The 16,731-nt window shown below is 49.9% G+C and overlaps 1 protein-coding gene across 6 annotated transcripts in view; it reads left to right on the top strand.

The window, feature by feature from the left end:
- Positions 1-67: 67 nt before the first annotated feature.
- The window catches only part of PIF1 (PIF1 5'-to-3' DNA helicase), a 45,365-nt gene continuing 28,701 nt past the window's right edge, over positions 68-16,731 (top strand). The window contains exons 1-13 of one of the 6 annotated variants that reach the window (XM_058737402.1): positions 68-1,311; positions 3,012-4,861; positions 10,101-10,677; positions 11,613-11,745; positions 11,831-11,956; positions 12,083-12,236; positions 12,328-12,442; positions 12,519-12,625; positions 14,022-14,161; positions 14,514-14,620; positions 15,310-15,348; positions 15,534-15,679; positions 16,350-16,482. In XM_058737402.1, the coding sequence (XP_058593385.1) occupies positions 10,120-10,677; positions 11,613-11,745; positions 11,831-11,956; positions 12,083-12,236; positions 12,328-12,442; positions 12,519-12,625; positions 14,022-14,161; positions 14,514-14,620; positions 15,310-15,348; positions 15,534-15,679; positions 16,350-16,356 (1,632 nt within the window). In that variant the 5' untranslated portion in view covers positions 68-1,311; positions 3,012-4,861; positions 10,101-10,119 and the 3' untranslated portion in view covers positions 16,357-16,482. Of the gene's footprint in view, positions 1,312-2,806; positions 4,862-4,896; positions 5,067-9,356; positions 9,444-10,100; positions 10,678-11,612; positions 11,746-11,830; positions 11,957-12,082; positions 12,237-12,327; positions 12,443-12,518; positions 12,626-14,021; positions 14,162-14,513; positions 14,621-15,309; positions 15,398-15,533; positions 15,680-16,349; positions 16,542-16,731 lie in introns of those variants that run through there. The other 5 variants (XM_058737401.1, XM_058737403.1, XM_058737398.1 and 2 more) reach the window with 5 other exon arrangements.

Below are 16,731 nucleotides of genomic sequence, written 5' to 3' on the forward strand. Positions count from 1 at the left end.
CCCAAGGGCGGGATCGGGGTGGGGCAGGACCAGCGTGCGCCCGAGGCGCTGGCTGCTTGCGCCTTTGAAGTCTCCAGGCCCCAGAGGGCCGGGGTTGCGGGACTGGGCCATCCGCCCTGGGCGGCCCAGAGATGGGAGCATCAAGAGGCTCCTCCTCTTTCCTCCCCGACGCTGGGGCAGTGGCGACGACTTGGTCCTCTTCTCCCAGGAGCCTCCTGGCAGGGCTGGGCCTGGACCTCTAGTCAGGTCCGGAGAGTCCGGTAACGCGAAGACTTGGGGCTGGGAGGCTGGACTTCGGGGGAGGGAGCCTTCCCCTATTTTTCAGGGATCCTCAAATGCAGTGTTCTCCTGCCTTCATTGGACATTGCTCAGAGCTGTTCTCTCTGGTTCCTATACCTGAGGGTCACCCTCCACCCACCCCCACCCCCATCCAGCGGTGATCTTGCAACCTCGACAGCCTTGCTGGGTGGGAGTGGAGTGTTAGTTATACCGCGCGCCCTCATTTTATACTTGGGAAAAGAGGCCCAGAGAGAGAAAGTGACTGGCTACATCCCAGCCTCCAGCTCCCCTCCTACCCTCCACCCTTTCCGTCTCAGCTCTCATAACCAACCCTGCCCAAGCATGCTTGTGCAGGAAGAATTAAGTATGTGTGAGATCAATGGTGACCTCCTTTGGCTCTAGCTGCTATAGCAGCAGCTGCACCAGTTGACCAAGCTCCCCTTTCACTGCCTTTTGCTGGTCCTCAGGCCCCCAAGCCACTTACAGCCCTGCATGGAAAAAGGTAGCTTGGGGCCCAAGGGGGAGGAAGATGGGGGCATACATTTTCTTTATGCCTGGGCCTGGGTTCCTTTATCTAAAAGGATGAGGAAAATCCAGGCTATGGATTTGAGAAAGTCAATGTATATGGCAACCACATGGTTTTATTCCCTCAGTATGGTTTACTCCCTCTCCAGAGCTGGGCACCTCATGCCTGAGGACTCAGAAGATCCTGTATCTGAAAACTCAGATTCCACCTGCAGGAGCCCAGAGACCCTGAGGAATTTGTGTTGTTGCACAGCTCATGGTTCGGTTGGGGTAAGGTCAGTTTTCATATCCACTGAGCTCTGTCACTTTTGGGAGTGAGCCACTGATAACCACTTTGGCATCGGTTTTCCCATCCAGCGAGCCATGCTGGCCCTCTGGTTGTTGCTCCTGCACCACATGCATTCATTCAACACAAATATTTTCTTTGCCTTGATCATCAGTCCTTACACTAATATCTGGAAGATAATGGCAAGACCCAGAGTTCCTGTCCTCCATCAGGAGAGAAAGGTGTGTAAACAGATGAGAAAACCGTATGTTAAATGTGAGGGTAAATGCACATAGGAAGGGCACCAAAACCAGGACAAAGGGTCAACACAGGCATTCTAGACAGAGGGGAGAGTATAAACAATGGCAAAGAAGCATGAAACAGTATAGTGTGTGTTGGGGGGTGGGGTGGGGAGCGACTCAGCTGGAGAAGAGCTCAGTGTCTGAGAAAGGGCCTTGAAGGCTGTATTGAGGGGACTATATTTTAACCTCAGGGTAATGGGAAATCATTGAAAGTTTTTGGCTTTGGAAGTGATGGAGTCTGTTTTGCATGTACACCATTTAATCAACAAAACTTATTGGGGGCCTTTTAAGTAGGGTGCTTTCCAATACTTCATCCTGGCATTTATTCACTCAAAAGAATTTAGGGAGGCTCTGTCATCTGCTCACTGTACTAAACTCTTCACACATATCTCCTTTAATCTTCACACAAGTGGATAATGACCCGAGAGATAGATACAATTGTTATATTCATTTAACAGATCCTGAATCCAAGGCTTAGACCTGTTTAAGGTCACTTGACTGGTGAGTGGTGGTTTCAAGGATTCAAACCTCCCTTGACTCCAGAGTATGTGCTGTCTACTAAATGTTTTGGCAGCATTGTATGACCAGGCCTCACAAGATCCAGGCCCTGCCTTGGAGAGATGAAGAGCCAGTAGGAGGGTAGACAAGTCCTTAGAAGGGCTCTGATGAAAGAACACACAGTGTATGGTGAAAGCTGCTTCCCAGAGGAAGGGCTGGAGTGATTGAGTTGTATTCCACTAGGGTGGACATCTTACAAAAGCAGTAACTTTTGTAGAACATCGTGACTTGTTAGGGGAACTGTAAGCAGATTTGTGCAGTCATGTGTGTGTGGTGGTGGCGGGGGTGGTGGGAGATTTCAGAAAAGTACCATCGGGGAGGCATCAGGAGCTAGAGCATTAAGGACCTTAAGTGCTGACCTAAGGTATTTGAAATTCTTCCTGCAAGTTGCAGGGGGCCACTGAAGCAGGGTGGACACGATTTTCATTTTAAAACCTCATTTTTGGGGTGCCTTAGTTGAGCGTCAGACTCCTGATTTCAGCTCAGGTCATGATCCCAGGGTTGTGGGATGGAGTCCTGTGTCCACCGGTGCTGTGCTGTGAAGGCTGCTTAAGATTCTATCTCCCTATGCCCCTCTCCTTGCTCATGCACACTCTTTCTGAAATAAAAAAAAACCAAACCAAACCAAACAAAGACAAAACTCATTTTCATGGCTACTATGTGAAGAATGGTGACAGAGCACGAGAGATGGGGAGGCCCACTGCGTAGCAAACTGTTACAGAAAATCCAGGTTCAAGGTGATGGAGCCTGAACCAGGCCAGTGTTTATGAGGATGGTAGGGACAGATAGAGATTCAAGAGACAGTAAGGTGGGGGTGAGGAAGGGGGTGGAATTGGGGGAAAGTGGTTAAAAGATACAAACTTCCAGTTATAAGGTAAATGAGTGCTAGACTATAATGTATAACATGATGACTATAGTTGATACCTTTGTATGATATATAGGGAAGATGTTAAGAGAGTAGATCCTAAGAGTTCTTATCACAAGGAGAAATTTGTTTTCTTTTGTTTTTATTGGATCTATGAGATGATGGATGTTAACTAAGCCTATTGTAGTACTAATTTCACAATATATGGATATTTCAGCTGAGACCTGAAAGATGAAGACAGAGACAGCCACAAAAAGAGGTGAGGGGGAATGTATTTTTTTCTTCCTTCAAACAAATATTTTTAATTTTTTAAAGTAAACTCTACCCCCATCTCGGGGCTCAAACTCACGACCCCAACATCAAGAGATGTGTCCTCTACCAACTGAGCCAACCAGGCACCCTGGAGGAAGGTATTTCATGCAGAGAAAAAAAAAAAAGCGCAAAGACTCAGGAATAGGAATGGGCTTTGGGTGTACAAGGAGCACCAAGGAGGCTATTGTGACAGAGGCATATTGAGTAAGGGAGAAAGTGGTAGACTTGAGGTCACAGTGGAAGGAAGGGAGGGAGTTGGCTGTGGTAAAGACTATGGATTTTATTCTAAGAGGAATTGCCTAGAAAGGCACGGAGGGTTTTCCCATGGAGGGAAAAGCAACCTGTGTTTATATGTTTGAAAAGATCCCATCTGCTGCTGTTTGGAGAAAGGACTGGATTGTAGGGGGACAGAGTGGAAGCCCGGAATCCAGTGTCATTAGGAGACTACTACTGAGATCCAGGGAGAGACGATAGGCTGCTAGCTCTAGGGTGTGGGGTGGAGACGGAGAGAATAGATCCAAATTACGTTCTGTAGGCAGACAGAACAGGTTTTGATGGTGGGTTAGATGTGGTAAGTAAAGAAGGAATCAAGGGTATGGTGGTGCATTTACTGAAATGAAGACAGGAGAAAAACAGGTGTATATGGTGTTGGCGGAGATTAAAAGCTCTGTTTTGGAGAAAGTAAGTTTGACATGCCTGCTAGGCATCTGTGTGGTGATATCAGAAGAACAAATGGAGACAGTCTGGAGTTCAGGGGAGAAAGGCAGGCTAGAGATACAATGTTGGGAATCAGCATACAGCTGATAATCAAGCCATGGGATTAGAAAAGATGGAAAAGAAAAAAAAAAAGATAAAGTCCTCCCCACATTGAGAGGTCTGGTTGAGGAAAAGGGAGTTAGCAAAGGAGGAGCCGATAAGTATGAAGTAACGAGTATGAAGTAGAAGTATGAAGAAACGAGGGGAGTGTGTTGTGGAAAAAGAGGATTTCAAGGAAGGAGGGTTACCTGTATCAGAGGCTCAATAAATGAGTGTCAGCTACCCCGTGATGAAGCAATGCCAAGTGAAATAGTGCTCTGGAAGCTGGAAGACCATTTCAGCATCTCTACAAATTGTCCCTGTAAGCTTAGAGTTGTTAAGGAGAAAGAGAGAAAGGACCATAAAGCTTCTTTTAAGTATCAAATGAGATTATGGCCGAAAACGCATTCTGTAAGCCGCCCAGTCCTGTGATAACGTCACTGTTGGGTTTTTATTAATGAGCTGGCGATTAGAATTAAGACCACCGGTGAGGGAGAGCGCATAAGACGTACAGAAAGAGTTGTCAAGAAGTAAATTTCATAATGAAGAAAACTCCTGAGAGCTTGCGTCAAAACCAGGCTTGGGGTTAGGCGAGAGATACGGGAGCAATGCTGCGCTTCATTTAGAATTTAACCCTGCGGCGATAGCAGTAAGAAAAACAGGGCGGATGGAAAACTCGAAGCTGAGAAGGAGGAAGTCCGGCCTCAAACGTGAGATTTCTCTGGCTCCGCCTCCCTCCTCCACGGGCCAATCAGGATCCAACTGACAGGGCGGAGCCTGAGGTCCGTTAATAACCGCTAAGCCCCGTTCAGTTATTCATTTGATTCCTTTCCCTCCAAGGGTTCACTGTTGCTGCTCCTACAAAACTTTGGGAGGGCATACCACTTTGGAAAAAGCTCTGGCAGTTTCATATAAAAGTAAATGTGTACCTGTTCGATGACTCAGCAGTTTCTCACCAAGGTATTTATTTTTGTTTATTTTTAATGTTTGTTTATTTTTTAGAGACAGAGTGAGCAGGGAAGGGGCAGAGAGAGAGGGATACCAAGAATCTGAAGCAGGCTGTCAGCACAGATCCCGACGCGGGACTGGAACTCACCTGGAGATCATGAGCTGAGCCAAAGTCTGAAGCTTAACCAACTGAGCCATTCAGGTGCCCCTCACTGAGGTATTTATTTTTAAAAATTAAAGCATAAACCCACAGAAAGCCCAGATATCCATCAACAGTAAAATGGAAAACTAGTACAGTATATCCATACGGATGGAATACTACTTAGCAATAAAAAGGAACCAACTACTGATACAGCAACATGGATGAATCTCCAAATAATTATGCTGAGTGAAAGAAACCTGTACACAAAGAATACATATTGTATAATTCCATTTATAAGAAGTTTTAGAACAAACCAAATTTATGGTGAAAACCAAGTTAGAGCAGAGTTGCCTGAGGATTGAGGGTGGGAATTGAGTGGTGTAAAGTGACCTGAGGAAACTTTCTAGGTGATGATAATGTTCTTAGAACTGTGCAATGAAGAAACTGTCCCATAGCTTCTAGCCACATGCAACTACTGAGCATTTGAAGTGTGGCCAGTACGACTCAAAAACTGAATTTTAGGGCACCTGGATGACTCAGTCAATTGAGCATTGAACTTTGGCTCAGGTCATGATCCCACGGTTCTTAGGTTCAAGCCCCACCTCAGGCTATGGGCTGACAGCGTGAAGCATGTCTCCCTCTCTCTATCTCTGCCCCTCCTCCGCTCATTCGCACGGGCGCACTCTCTCTCTCAAAAAAATAAAGAAAAAATAAAAGAAAACCTTTAGAAAAACAAAACTGAAGCTTAATTTTCATTTAATTTTAATTTGAATTTAAAATTAGCCACATGTGGCTGGTAACTACCATATACAGCATGGTTTATATCCTGATAAGGACTTGGCTGCACAGATAGACGTTTGTCAAAACTCTTCTCATGATAAGCGTAAGAGTTGTGCATTTCATCATTTGTGAAGTTTACATTAAAAAGATAAGCATCAGGGCACCTGGGTCGCTCCGTCCAACTTCAGCTCAGGTCGTGATCTCACAGCTCCCGAGTTCGAGCCCCACGTTGGACTCTGTGCTGACAGCTCAGAGCCTGGAGCCTCCTTCCGATTCTGTGTCTCCCTCTCTCGCTCATGCTGTGTCTCTCTCTGCCTCTCAAAAATGAATAAACATTTAAAAAAAATTTTTTTTAAGACAAGCATTAGGGGGTGCCTAGGTGGCTCAGTCGGTTAAGCATTGCACTTTGGCTCAGGTCTTGACCTCAAGGTTCCTGAATTGGAGCCCCACATCAGGCTTTCTGTTGTCAACACAGAGCCTGCTTCAGATCCTCTGTCTCCCTGTTTCTCTGCCCCTGCCCCCCTCAAAAATAAACGTAAAAGGGGGGGAGGGGACTTGATAAAAAGGTAAGCTTTAGGGCAACTGGCTGGATCAGTCAGTAGAGCATACTTGGCTCTTGATCGTGGGGTCATGAGTTCAGTCCCCACATTGGGTGTGGAGCCTACTTAAGAAAAAAAAAAAGCATAAAGCCTAGTTAATGCTATGCATGTTAAAGTGTTTAGACATGAAATGTACTGTTGTCTGCAACTTCAAAATGCATAATAGATGGATTCACGAATGTTGAGATGGACAGACAGATGATCAGGCATGATAAAACATTAATTGTAGCATCTTGGTGGTGGGTTTATGGGTGTTCACTGTACAATTCTTTGAACCTTTCTGTTTATGTTGGAATATGTTCAGAATAAAATGCTGGAGTTCTCAAGGGCTGAGAGGAGAAAAGAGTGGGGAGTTATTTTCTCATGGGTACAAACTTTGTTTGGGATGATGAAAATTTTCTAGAACTAGTGGTGATGGTTATGCAGTGCTTGAAAGTACTTAATGGCAATGAGTTGTACACTTAAAAATGGTTAAGGGGCACCTGGGTGGCTCAGTTGGTTAAGCATCCGACTTCGGCTCTGGTCATGATCTCATTCATGAGTTCAAGCCCCGCGTCGGGCTCTTTGCTGACAGCTCGGAGCCTGGAGCCTGCTTCGGATTCTGTGTCTCCCTCTCTCTCTCTGCCCCTCCCCTGCTTGTGCTCGCTCTCTCTCTCTCTCAAAAATAAACATTAAAAAAAAATTTTTTTTAATGGTTAAGATGCTGGGGCACCTGGGTGGTCGATCAGTTAAACATCAACTTTGGCTCAGGTCATGGTCTCGTGGTTCCTGAGTTTGAGCCCCGTGTCGGGCTCTGTGCTGCCATCTCAGAGCCTGGAGTCTGCTTCAGATTCTGTGTCTCCCTCTCTCTCTGCTCCTTCCCCGTTCGTGGTCTGTGCCTCTCTGTCTCTCAAAAATAAATAAACATTAAAAAATGGTTAAGATGGTAAAATTTTGATGTTATTTACATCGTACAATTTTTTTTTTAAGTTTGAAAGCCAAAAGGAAAAAAAAAAAACACTGGGGGAAAATCCATGTGGAAGTGTCTGTGCCTTCTCTAGAGGCAGTCAAGGGTACTGCACAGAAAGAAAGGGGAAGGAAGCAGGCTGTTTGTCGGTGTGCTGGGCCCATTTTGAGCAAAGGGTAGCGGGAAGAAAGAACAGAGGCTTTAGAAACAGACCTGGGTTCATAATCCTAGCTCTTTTCATGTTGTAGTTGTGTGACTGTACTTGTTTCTTAGTGCTGTTGCTGCTGTAACAAATTACCACAAATTTAGTGACTTAAAGCGACACAAATCTATTATCTTGCAGTTCTAGAGGTCTGAGGTGTGTCTCACTGGGCTAAAATCAGGACCTGTGTTCATTCTGTAGATTCTAGGGAGGAAGAACCTACTTTGTTGCCATTTCCAGCTTCTAGAAGCCTCCTGTATTCTATGTCTTGACTCATGACCCTTTTCTCTGTCAAAGCCAGCAGTAACCTCTTCAAATCTTTCTGTTTCTCACACACACCTCTGCTTCTTTATCTCATCTCCTGTTCTCTCTTGTTTTCCTGTTTGCTTTATAAGAATGCTTGTGATTCCATGGCCCACCCAAAAATCCAGGATAATCTTTCCATTTCAGGATCCTTAATTTATCACATCTGCAAAATCTCTTTTGCCATGTAAGGTAACATATTCATAAATTCTGGGGATTAGGATGGGGGCATCTTAGGGAGACCATTATTCTGCCTACCACAGTGATGTTGAAATTTTTCCCATGCCACTGGGGACTGATATGTCAAGATAGAACTGAAGAGGAAAAATATTTCTCCTGATTTTTTTTCTAACAGTTTTATTGAGATATAATTCATATGCCAAAAAATTCGCTCATTTAAAGCATCAGTTCAGTGGTTTTTAGTATAGCCACTGAGTTCTACAATCAATGAAAATTTTCATCTTTGACCATTTTTATATATGAGGAAACAAAGTAAACTTGCTTAGAGTAACATCTAACTGGCAGGGCTGGGTCATAGCAGCAGCTGTTAGGAGCTGAGCTTCCAGTCCAGGCCTGGATTCCCTTCATGAAATTAGACGAGTCACCTGGGAGCAGTGTGGCATAATAGTTAAACAGCAGGTGCTCACGCTGGGTTAGACTTGGGTTCAAGGCTTTGCTTTGCTGTCTACAAGCTATGTGATCTTTGGTAAAATCTCTTGGAGCCTTGGTTTCCTCATTTGAAAAATGAGGACAAGCCAATAAAGGAGGGGGCTGACTCACCTGTAAGATCCCTTCCAGCTATGTAATTACAAGCGTCAATGAGGGGGTTGAAAAGATAATTAAAAATACATTCTCTGAGCAGCCAGTGCATTTGACAAAAGGGATACGAACTCCCTGAAGACAGAGGCTCACATGCTTCCTTTGTACTCCCTGAGCACCTAACACAGGTCTAGGAATTCCTGAACGATGGGCCTCAGCCTGCTTGGAGACAAATGCATAAAATGACCCTTACAGAGGCAGAGAAGGAGGAAAAGAGGGGTAGGGGGCGGGGGCAGAGGAAGCGACAGGCCTTTGGGTGGTCGGCCCAGGGGCCCAGGAATCGGCAAGCGCCAGGTGAAGGTAAACACGGGTGGGAGGGATCAGGGGCAGCTCATCCCCCAAGGCCAAGTTCAGCCGCTGTGTGGGGGCTAAAGCAGAGAAAAAGTGTGTTGGAGGCACCGTTCTGAAAACAAATCTTCAAGCCGCGTTGTGTGACGCGACACCACGCATGGCCTTGCTGCAGCCCTCCGCCCCTTTCCACTTCCACTGGTCCACCGGCTTTGGTATGCTCGCCCACCACTATAAGCCTCCTTCCTCCAGCTTGCGATTGGTACAGCCCAAGCTCTGGGAGTTGGAACCCAATGAAAGACACGCCCGTTGTCACGCCCCTGTCTCTGATTGGCTGGAGAATTTAAAGATCCGGCCGGTGATAGGATAATTCCCTTCTCCTAGATTTGAAAGTTCCTAGTGCCCAAGTTTAGTTAACTGGCCGGCTCTGTTCAGCGCGTTCCTCCGAGTGCCGGTGCAAGTGAGTGTCCACGCGATCCCGGAGGTGGGAGACAAAGTTATGCTTTTTTCAAAAGGTCTCTGCCGGGAGGGTGCAGACGAGTGGGTCAGACGGAAGAAACAGGGATTCCTGGGCCCCAGGATCCCTCGTGATTTTCGCTGGCAAATATTCTCCACCCTATGCCCACCTTAGAGATTGGGAAGAAGAGTCAGAGCTGCGGAATTACACTAACCCTGACTCCTACCAGTCGTTGTAGCCCCTCAGTCTGTTTCCATTTCTGTACACGGGAAAGAGATTGACCTGGCTGCATATAAACTAGTGAACATATCTGGAGGAAAGAAGGTGCTTATTACAAGTCAGCCCCCTGCTCATCCCTCATCCGTCCTCATTCCCTTCTTCTTTGGGAGAGGACTAAGGATTCCTTTGTCCTCCCTGGGCCTCTTGGAAACAGATTTCTCTTTTGTTACGGAGCCTGCTTGTCAGACAGCCGAGGCTCTCCAATCCTGGGTGCATTTGATGCTGCCCATCCACCATTCCGGAAATTACTGCGTAGGAGAGTAATGTCTCTGAATTCTGGTTGGCCCAGGTCTCTCACCGTCTCCATGACCTCTTTGTGTTACCAGTGACAGCCTCCGTGACCTTATTTGGCTTTGACCGAACTCCCGTCAAAGTCTCTATACCACCTATTATGCCCCTGAGTCCTCGTGACCCCTGTGCTTCCGGCCTCTTGCAGACCTCCGGAGGCGGTGGAGATGCTGTCGGGCACCCAGGCAGCGCCAGTGGAATTCGAGGACGCAGAGCTGCGGTGTCGCGTGGCTGTGGAGGAGCTGAGCCCCAGCGGGCAGCCGCGAAAGCGCCAGGCCCTACGCACCGCGGAGCTGAGCCTGGGACGAAATGAGCGCCGCGAGTTGCTGCTGCGGCTGCAAGCGCCTGGGCCCGCGGGGCGGCCGCGCTGCTTCCCTCTGAGGGCGGTGCGCCTCTTCACGCGCTTCGCAGCGGCCGGGCGCAGCACACTACGGCTCCCAGTTGACGGCGCTCCCCGCGCGGGCGCTGTGCAGCTGCTGCTCTCCGACTGCCCCCCCGACCGCCTGCGACGCTTCCTGCGCATGCTGCGTCTCAAGCTGGCCGCAGCCCCGGGTCCCGGACCGGCCTCCGCCCGCGCACAGCTGCTTGGCCCGCGGCCCCGAGACTTCGTCACCATCAGCCCAGTGCAGCCGGAGGAGTTGTGGCGCGCGGCGCCCACCGGCGTCCTGCATGCCACGCCCGTGAAGCGGCCGAGGGAACTCCGGGCGAGATCAGATCCCAGCAACGTGAGGACCGGAAAGCGGGGACGCCTTAGGGAGTGGGTGTGCCACTGAGATGGAAGAGACCCAGGAGGTCCAAGTTTGGGGTTGGGGGGAGGATGGTGGCAGTATTTGAGGAGGTTGCTGGTTATCTCAGAGGAGATGCCCATCAGACGTAGGAGGATGACAGAGAGATGAGGTTTGTGCGTATTTCCCATAGTGCAATTCCTGAGTAAGCTAGAATGGGAAAAGAGGCCCAAGTCACCTTAAAAGGGAAAGAGAAGGAGGCCTAGAAAGAAAGGTGACTTTAGAAGAAAAAGTAGGAAGCTATTCAGCCTGGAGAAGGAGAGAAGCTTTTGAAAAAAAGAACTGGTCAGCAGTGTCTGGGCAGCCAACGGGTCTGATCATATTGGGGGGGCGGTGTGCAAAGCCTGGTGGGTTTGTGAACTGGGGCAGATGGATGGTAGACTCCAGGGGTTCAAGACTAAGCTGGTGAAAGGATGGAGATGGAACAAGAAAGGGGCCCTGTCCAGGCAGGGTTTTGCTGGGGTATTTTGTTTTGTTTACTTTTTTTTTTTTTTTTTTTTTAAGGAGGCCTCACATCCATTGTGGGGCTTGAACTCAGGACTCTGAGGTCAAGAGTCACATGCTCCACCAACTGAGCCAGCCAGGCACCCCATTGCTGGGGTATTTTGAAGTGAGAGAGACAGGTTTGTGACAGAAAGAGAAGTGAGAAGGAAGGACCTGTGAGAGAACCAGGAGATTTAGGGAAACCAGGGGAGGGAGCTGAGGAAGGTCTGGACCTCCCTTAGACCTACTTAATGCAGTAATCAGGGCACCAGGGATCAGTGGAGGGGCTTCAAGGAGTGAAGCCAGCAGAGACCTAGCATTGTGCGCAAGCTAAGAAGGGAGGGGCAATGCCTAAGGGGTGGTAGGAAGCTCTGATTCCTGTCCCCCTATAGGAAGCCCCAAAGTGGCCCTTGCCTGTGAAGAGGCTGAGCTTGCCCCCGAGCAAACCACAGCTTTCTGAAGAACAGGCTGCTGTGCTGAGGGTTGTCCTGAAAGGCCAGAGCATCTTCTTCACTGGGAGTGCAGGTAGTGGAGGGCAGAATAGGGGCTGGGGGAACGGAGGTGGGATACAGTGGAGGAGCAGGTGACCCTGACTTTACCCTCTGCCCAGGGACAGGGAAGTCTTATCTGCTGAAGCGTATCCTGGGCTTGCTGCCTCCCACAGGTACTGTGGCTACTGCCAGCACTGGGGTGGCAGCCTGCCACATCGGGGGTACCACTCTCCATGCCTTTGCAGGTAAGTAGGAACCTCTAGGGCTTGAGCTGGAAGCAAGCCAGGCCTCTGAGAAGGGAGGGAGAGGGGGTCAGGGTTGGGCCAGGGCCACGGTCTCAGGCTAAATACTCTCTCTCACATCACTCACAGGCATTGGCTCAGGCCAGGCTCCTCTGGCCCAATGTGTAGCCCTGGCTCAGCGGCCAGCTGTGCGGCAGGGCTGGCTGAACTGCCAGCGGCTAGTCATTGATGAGATCTCCATGGTGGAGGCCGACCTGTTTGACAAGCTGGAAGCCATGGCCAGGTCAGTATATGCAGTAAGGGGTGTGTTCTGGTGGTTTTCCATATGGAACCTGTCCATCCCAGCTCCTAAAGTACCCCATGCTCCTCTCCAGAGCTATCCGGCAGCAGAACAAACCATTTGGAGGGATCCAGCTCATCATCTGTGGGGACTTCCTGCAGCTGCCACCTGTAACCAAGGGCTCCCAGCCCCCAAAGTTCTGCTTTCAGGTATCACTCACCCTCTAGCCCTGTCCTCCATAGATGTCTACTCTTCTCCCTGATACCCCTACTCTCCCCGCACCAGGCCAAGAGCTGGAGAAGATGTGTCCCAGTGACCCTGGAGCTGACCAAGGTGTGGAGGCAGGCAGACCAGACCTTCATCTCTCTGCTGCAGGCTGTCAGGCTGGGAAGGTGGGCCCTGGTGAACAGAGAAGGGGCCATGGATAAGGATCCAAGTGTGGGTCACAGGGGAGCACAGGGATCCAGAGAAGGGGGAAAAAATGCTTCATGGCCCCATAGAAGATGGTCACTATGTGAGCACTGGGACCCTGCCTCCTCCAAGGTTGGGTCCCCATCACCCAGCACAGGCCCTGGCACAGAGTAGGTGTCAGGGAAGTGTGGGCACATGGACACACAAGAGGAAATCAGAGATGTTAACACTCCTATTTCACAGATGCCGAAACAGGGGTTCAAAGAGGTGAAGTACCTTGCCCAGAGTCACAGCCAGTAAGTGCCTGGGCTGGGATTTGAACCTGGCCTGATTCTAAAGCCCAAGTTCCTTCCACTCTCAGAGCCTATGGGGTCACTTGATGAGGGAAGGAGGTTGCAGACATGATCCCACCCCAGCTAGGACAAAAGGCTGAAATGCCAGGACTAGTCTAATGTGAGAGTGGACAGGAGGATAGGAAGGTGGAAGACATGGCCCAGAGCTGGGCTTTGAAAACCAGACTGAAATGGGATGAGGAGCAAGTGGTTGTGGTGAGGGGCTTTCTATGCTTAGGGACCCCTGTCAGACAGAGGAGTCAGGTAGGAAGATGCATAGCATACACCAGCATGTGTGGGGAACAAGAGGAAGGCTGAGTGGCAGAGCAGTGAGAGATGGTCCCGTTTTTCCCCCTTCTTCCACCTGATTTGCTGTTGTTCCCAGGCTTTCTCGTGTGGAGGAAAGCTTGAGATAGAAACACAGGCTAGGGGCACCTGGCCGGGTCAGTCGGAGAAGCATGTGATTCTTAATCTTGAGGTCCCCAGTTCAAGCCCCACATTGGGTGTACAGATTTATTAAATAAACTTTAAACACACACACACACACACACACACACACACACACACACACACACACATATATATATATATATATATATACACACACACACACATACACAGTAGATTTTTGCCCCCAAAGCAGCAAGCAAGAGGCTAGAAGATAGTAGCCTGGAGACTGATTTGATTATAGGCTACCAGTATGACAGGTTATCGACATCAGCACCTTGTCTAGGTCCTTTAAACTTCTGGCCTATGCTCACTCATTATATCCAACTTCCTCTGGAGCACCGGAATGGGAGGGTGGCTAGCTCCTACCTGGAGGCATTTACAGGGAAGGGAGCCTGCCCATGATCATTCTCCATGTCTGGGGTCTGAGTGGGGAAGGGCAACTTGGTCAGCCTGGGGGCCAGCACATTTTGCCCTGGTGACCCTTTCTAATCCCTAAGCCTGACCCGTGGCCTATTGCTTGGGCCATATCAGCTCTGTGCCCTGCCTTCCCTGGTGTTCAGGGAGGTGCTCTGCCCTGACAGCCTAGCCTCTACAGGTGCTCAGATGAAGTGACCCACCAGCTCCAGGCCACAGCCTCCCATAAGGTGGGGCGAGATGGGATTGTGGCCACGAGGCTTTGCACTCACCAGGATGACGTGGCCCTCACCAATGAGAGGCGACTGCAGGAACTGCCAGGTGAGCAGGGAGCCAGGACTGGGCAAGACCATCTGGGAGAAGCCATCAGGCACATGTGGGCCCTCCTCCCCCAACAGCTTGGATATTTAGGCCCCTAACTTCTCTGGCCATAAAGGCCTTTATATTTGTAGATGTAACTGTGACTTGAAGAGGCAGGACTTTGAATGGGTCAAGGTCACCGAACTAGTAAATGTTGGAAGTAAGACTTGAACCCAGGCTCCTGATTCAAAAGCCCTGGCTTGCCTGAACTGTCCCCACTACCTCCTTCCATACCCTGGTCTAATATATGTTTTTGGAAACTGAACCACAAGTCAGTGACTTGTAATCTGTTTGCCCAACTCTTTTTTCCTAGGTGAGGTACACAGCTTTAAGGCTATGGACAGTGACCCCGAGCAAGCCCGAACCTTGGATGCCCATTGTCCTGTTAGCCAGATCCTTCAACTAAAGCTGGGGGCCCAGGTGAGTTGGGAAGCAGGGCCAAGACCCTGAAGGCCTGGGCCTCTCCTGTCCTTGAAGCTCTCCCCAGGCTGCTTCACAGCCAGAAAGCCTAGCTGTGACCCCAGTGAACTCCCTCCCTCCCGCTTCTACCCACCTTCCCGTCTTCAGCCTCCCACTGCCCTCCTCTTGCTAGGCCTGGGGGCACCAGCAGCAATGCTTTGGACAAGTCCCTTTCTCTTGCTGAAGCTCAGTTTCCACATCTGTGTAGTGTGAAAGAGCTCTGCTTCTTCCCATGGTGTTGGGGTGGGCCAAATGGGAGACTTGCCTTGGATTCCGAAGGGCACTTAAGGGCTGGAGAGGGGTGGCAGGACCTGGGGCTGTCCCTAATGATTGCGGCCCATACACATATTGCAAAACAGACATGATCATTTTCAGAGCCATGTGAGGTCTGTTACGTTATTACTGTTTCCCTCTTCCTGAGGCAAACAGCAAATGTCATTCCACTTTGACATTAGGTCCAACTGAGACCAGGGAAAATAAAGCAGCTTGCCATAGGGGTCACAGTCAGCAGATGGCAGAGTTAAGGATTAGGTCTTAGTGCCCCTCCCTGAGTGCCTCCAGCCTCCTGGGACTGCTACAGCAAGTCTGGAACTGAGGCAGGGCATAGGAATGGGCTGTTCTCCATGGGTCAAGTCCTCTTTCTCTTGCAGGTGATGTTGGTGAAGAACTTAGCGGTGTCCCGAGGCCTGGTGAATGGTGCCCGTGGGGTGGTTGTTGGGTTCGAGACAGAGGGGAGAGGTAGGCAGTGGGGGAGCAGTCCTACAGCTTGGGTTTGTGGCAGGGCCCTGGGGTATGTGAGGAGGAGAAGGCCTGCTCCTCACCTCTGAGCCCTGAAGCAGGGCTGAAAGGTGGGATTTCTCCACACCTCCCTCAGGGCTGCCCCAGGTGCGGTTCCTGTGTGGAGTCACCGAGGTCATCCGTGCTGACCGCTGGACGGTGCAGGCCACTGGCGGCCAACTCCTCAGTCGGCAGCAGCTGCCCCTCCAGCTGGCCTGGGCAATATCTATCCACAAGAGCCAGGTGAGCAGTCAGTGTGGGGGACGGGGACAGGGCAGGGCAGATGGGGGGACTGAATAGACCTAGGGCATGTTGAAGGGGGTTCTTAAAGGCTTTAATGGAGGTTGAGTTTGCTCTGGATAGAAAGTTCCAGACCATCGCTTCTTGGCCTTTTGGCTAAGATCAAGTGTAGTCAGAGTTCCACACCAGTGGCAGAATTAACCTTTCTTTAGTGCATTTCCCATCCTGCTTCCTCTCCCTTTCCCAAACACATAATCTCCTATTCTGCCATTTTGTGAGGCACTACCAGATGGTAAATTTAATCCTTACAACTGTGCAAGGTATAGATGTGATCATCATTCCTGTTCTACAGAAGAGAAAACTAAAGCTCAGAGCAGTTAAGTAACTTGCCCAAGGTTACACAGAGAGTGAGAGGCAGAGCCAGGATTCATTTCCATGCTTGTCTGACCCAGGCCTGTGCTCTTTCCTTTCACCACCATCCCTCTACTGAATTTGTGTCTCTTGGACCTCCTCCCACTCAGACACTCAGCTGCTGTCAATCTGTCCCTCTGCCTTGAGAATCTCTAGACTGGGTGAGGAGCTCCAGAGCAGTAGCTGGACTGGTGTAGGTGGGGTCAGGCTCTTGGGCACAAGAGGTTGAGCTGGCTCCAGCTGTGTCTCCCCATTCCCCCAGGGCATGACCCTGGATTGTGTGGAGATTTCTCTGGGCCGAGTGTTTGCCAGCGGCCAGGCCTATGTGGCCCTTTCCCGGGCCCGCAGCCTGCAGGGCCTGCGTGTGCTGGACTTTGATCCCATGGTGGTTCGCTGTGACCCTCGTGTGCTGAGCTTCTATGCCACTCTGCAGAGGGGCAGGGGCCTCAAGATGGTAAGATGGAATCACCTGATGGTGGGCCATATAGTGTGGGAAGCCTGGGAACTAGGACAGAGGGAAGGCCAAGGGATCCTGGGGTAGGGATGGCAGAGCCTTCTCTGGCTCTGTTGGGAACAGGGGCAAGAAGAAGGAGATGCTGGCCCCTGGGCTGTGGCCTTAGGGGACAGCATGAACCGATGACTGG

This window comes from Neofelis nebulosa, chromosome 7 (assembly GCF_028018385.1).
Source record: "Neofelis nebulosa isolate mNeoNeb1 chromosome 7, mNeoNeb1.pri, whole genome shotgun sequence".
In the NCBI taxonomy this organism is placed as follows: Eukaryota; Metazoa; Chordata; class Mammalia; order Carnivora; family Felidae; genus Neofelis; species Neofelis nebulosa.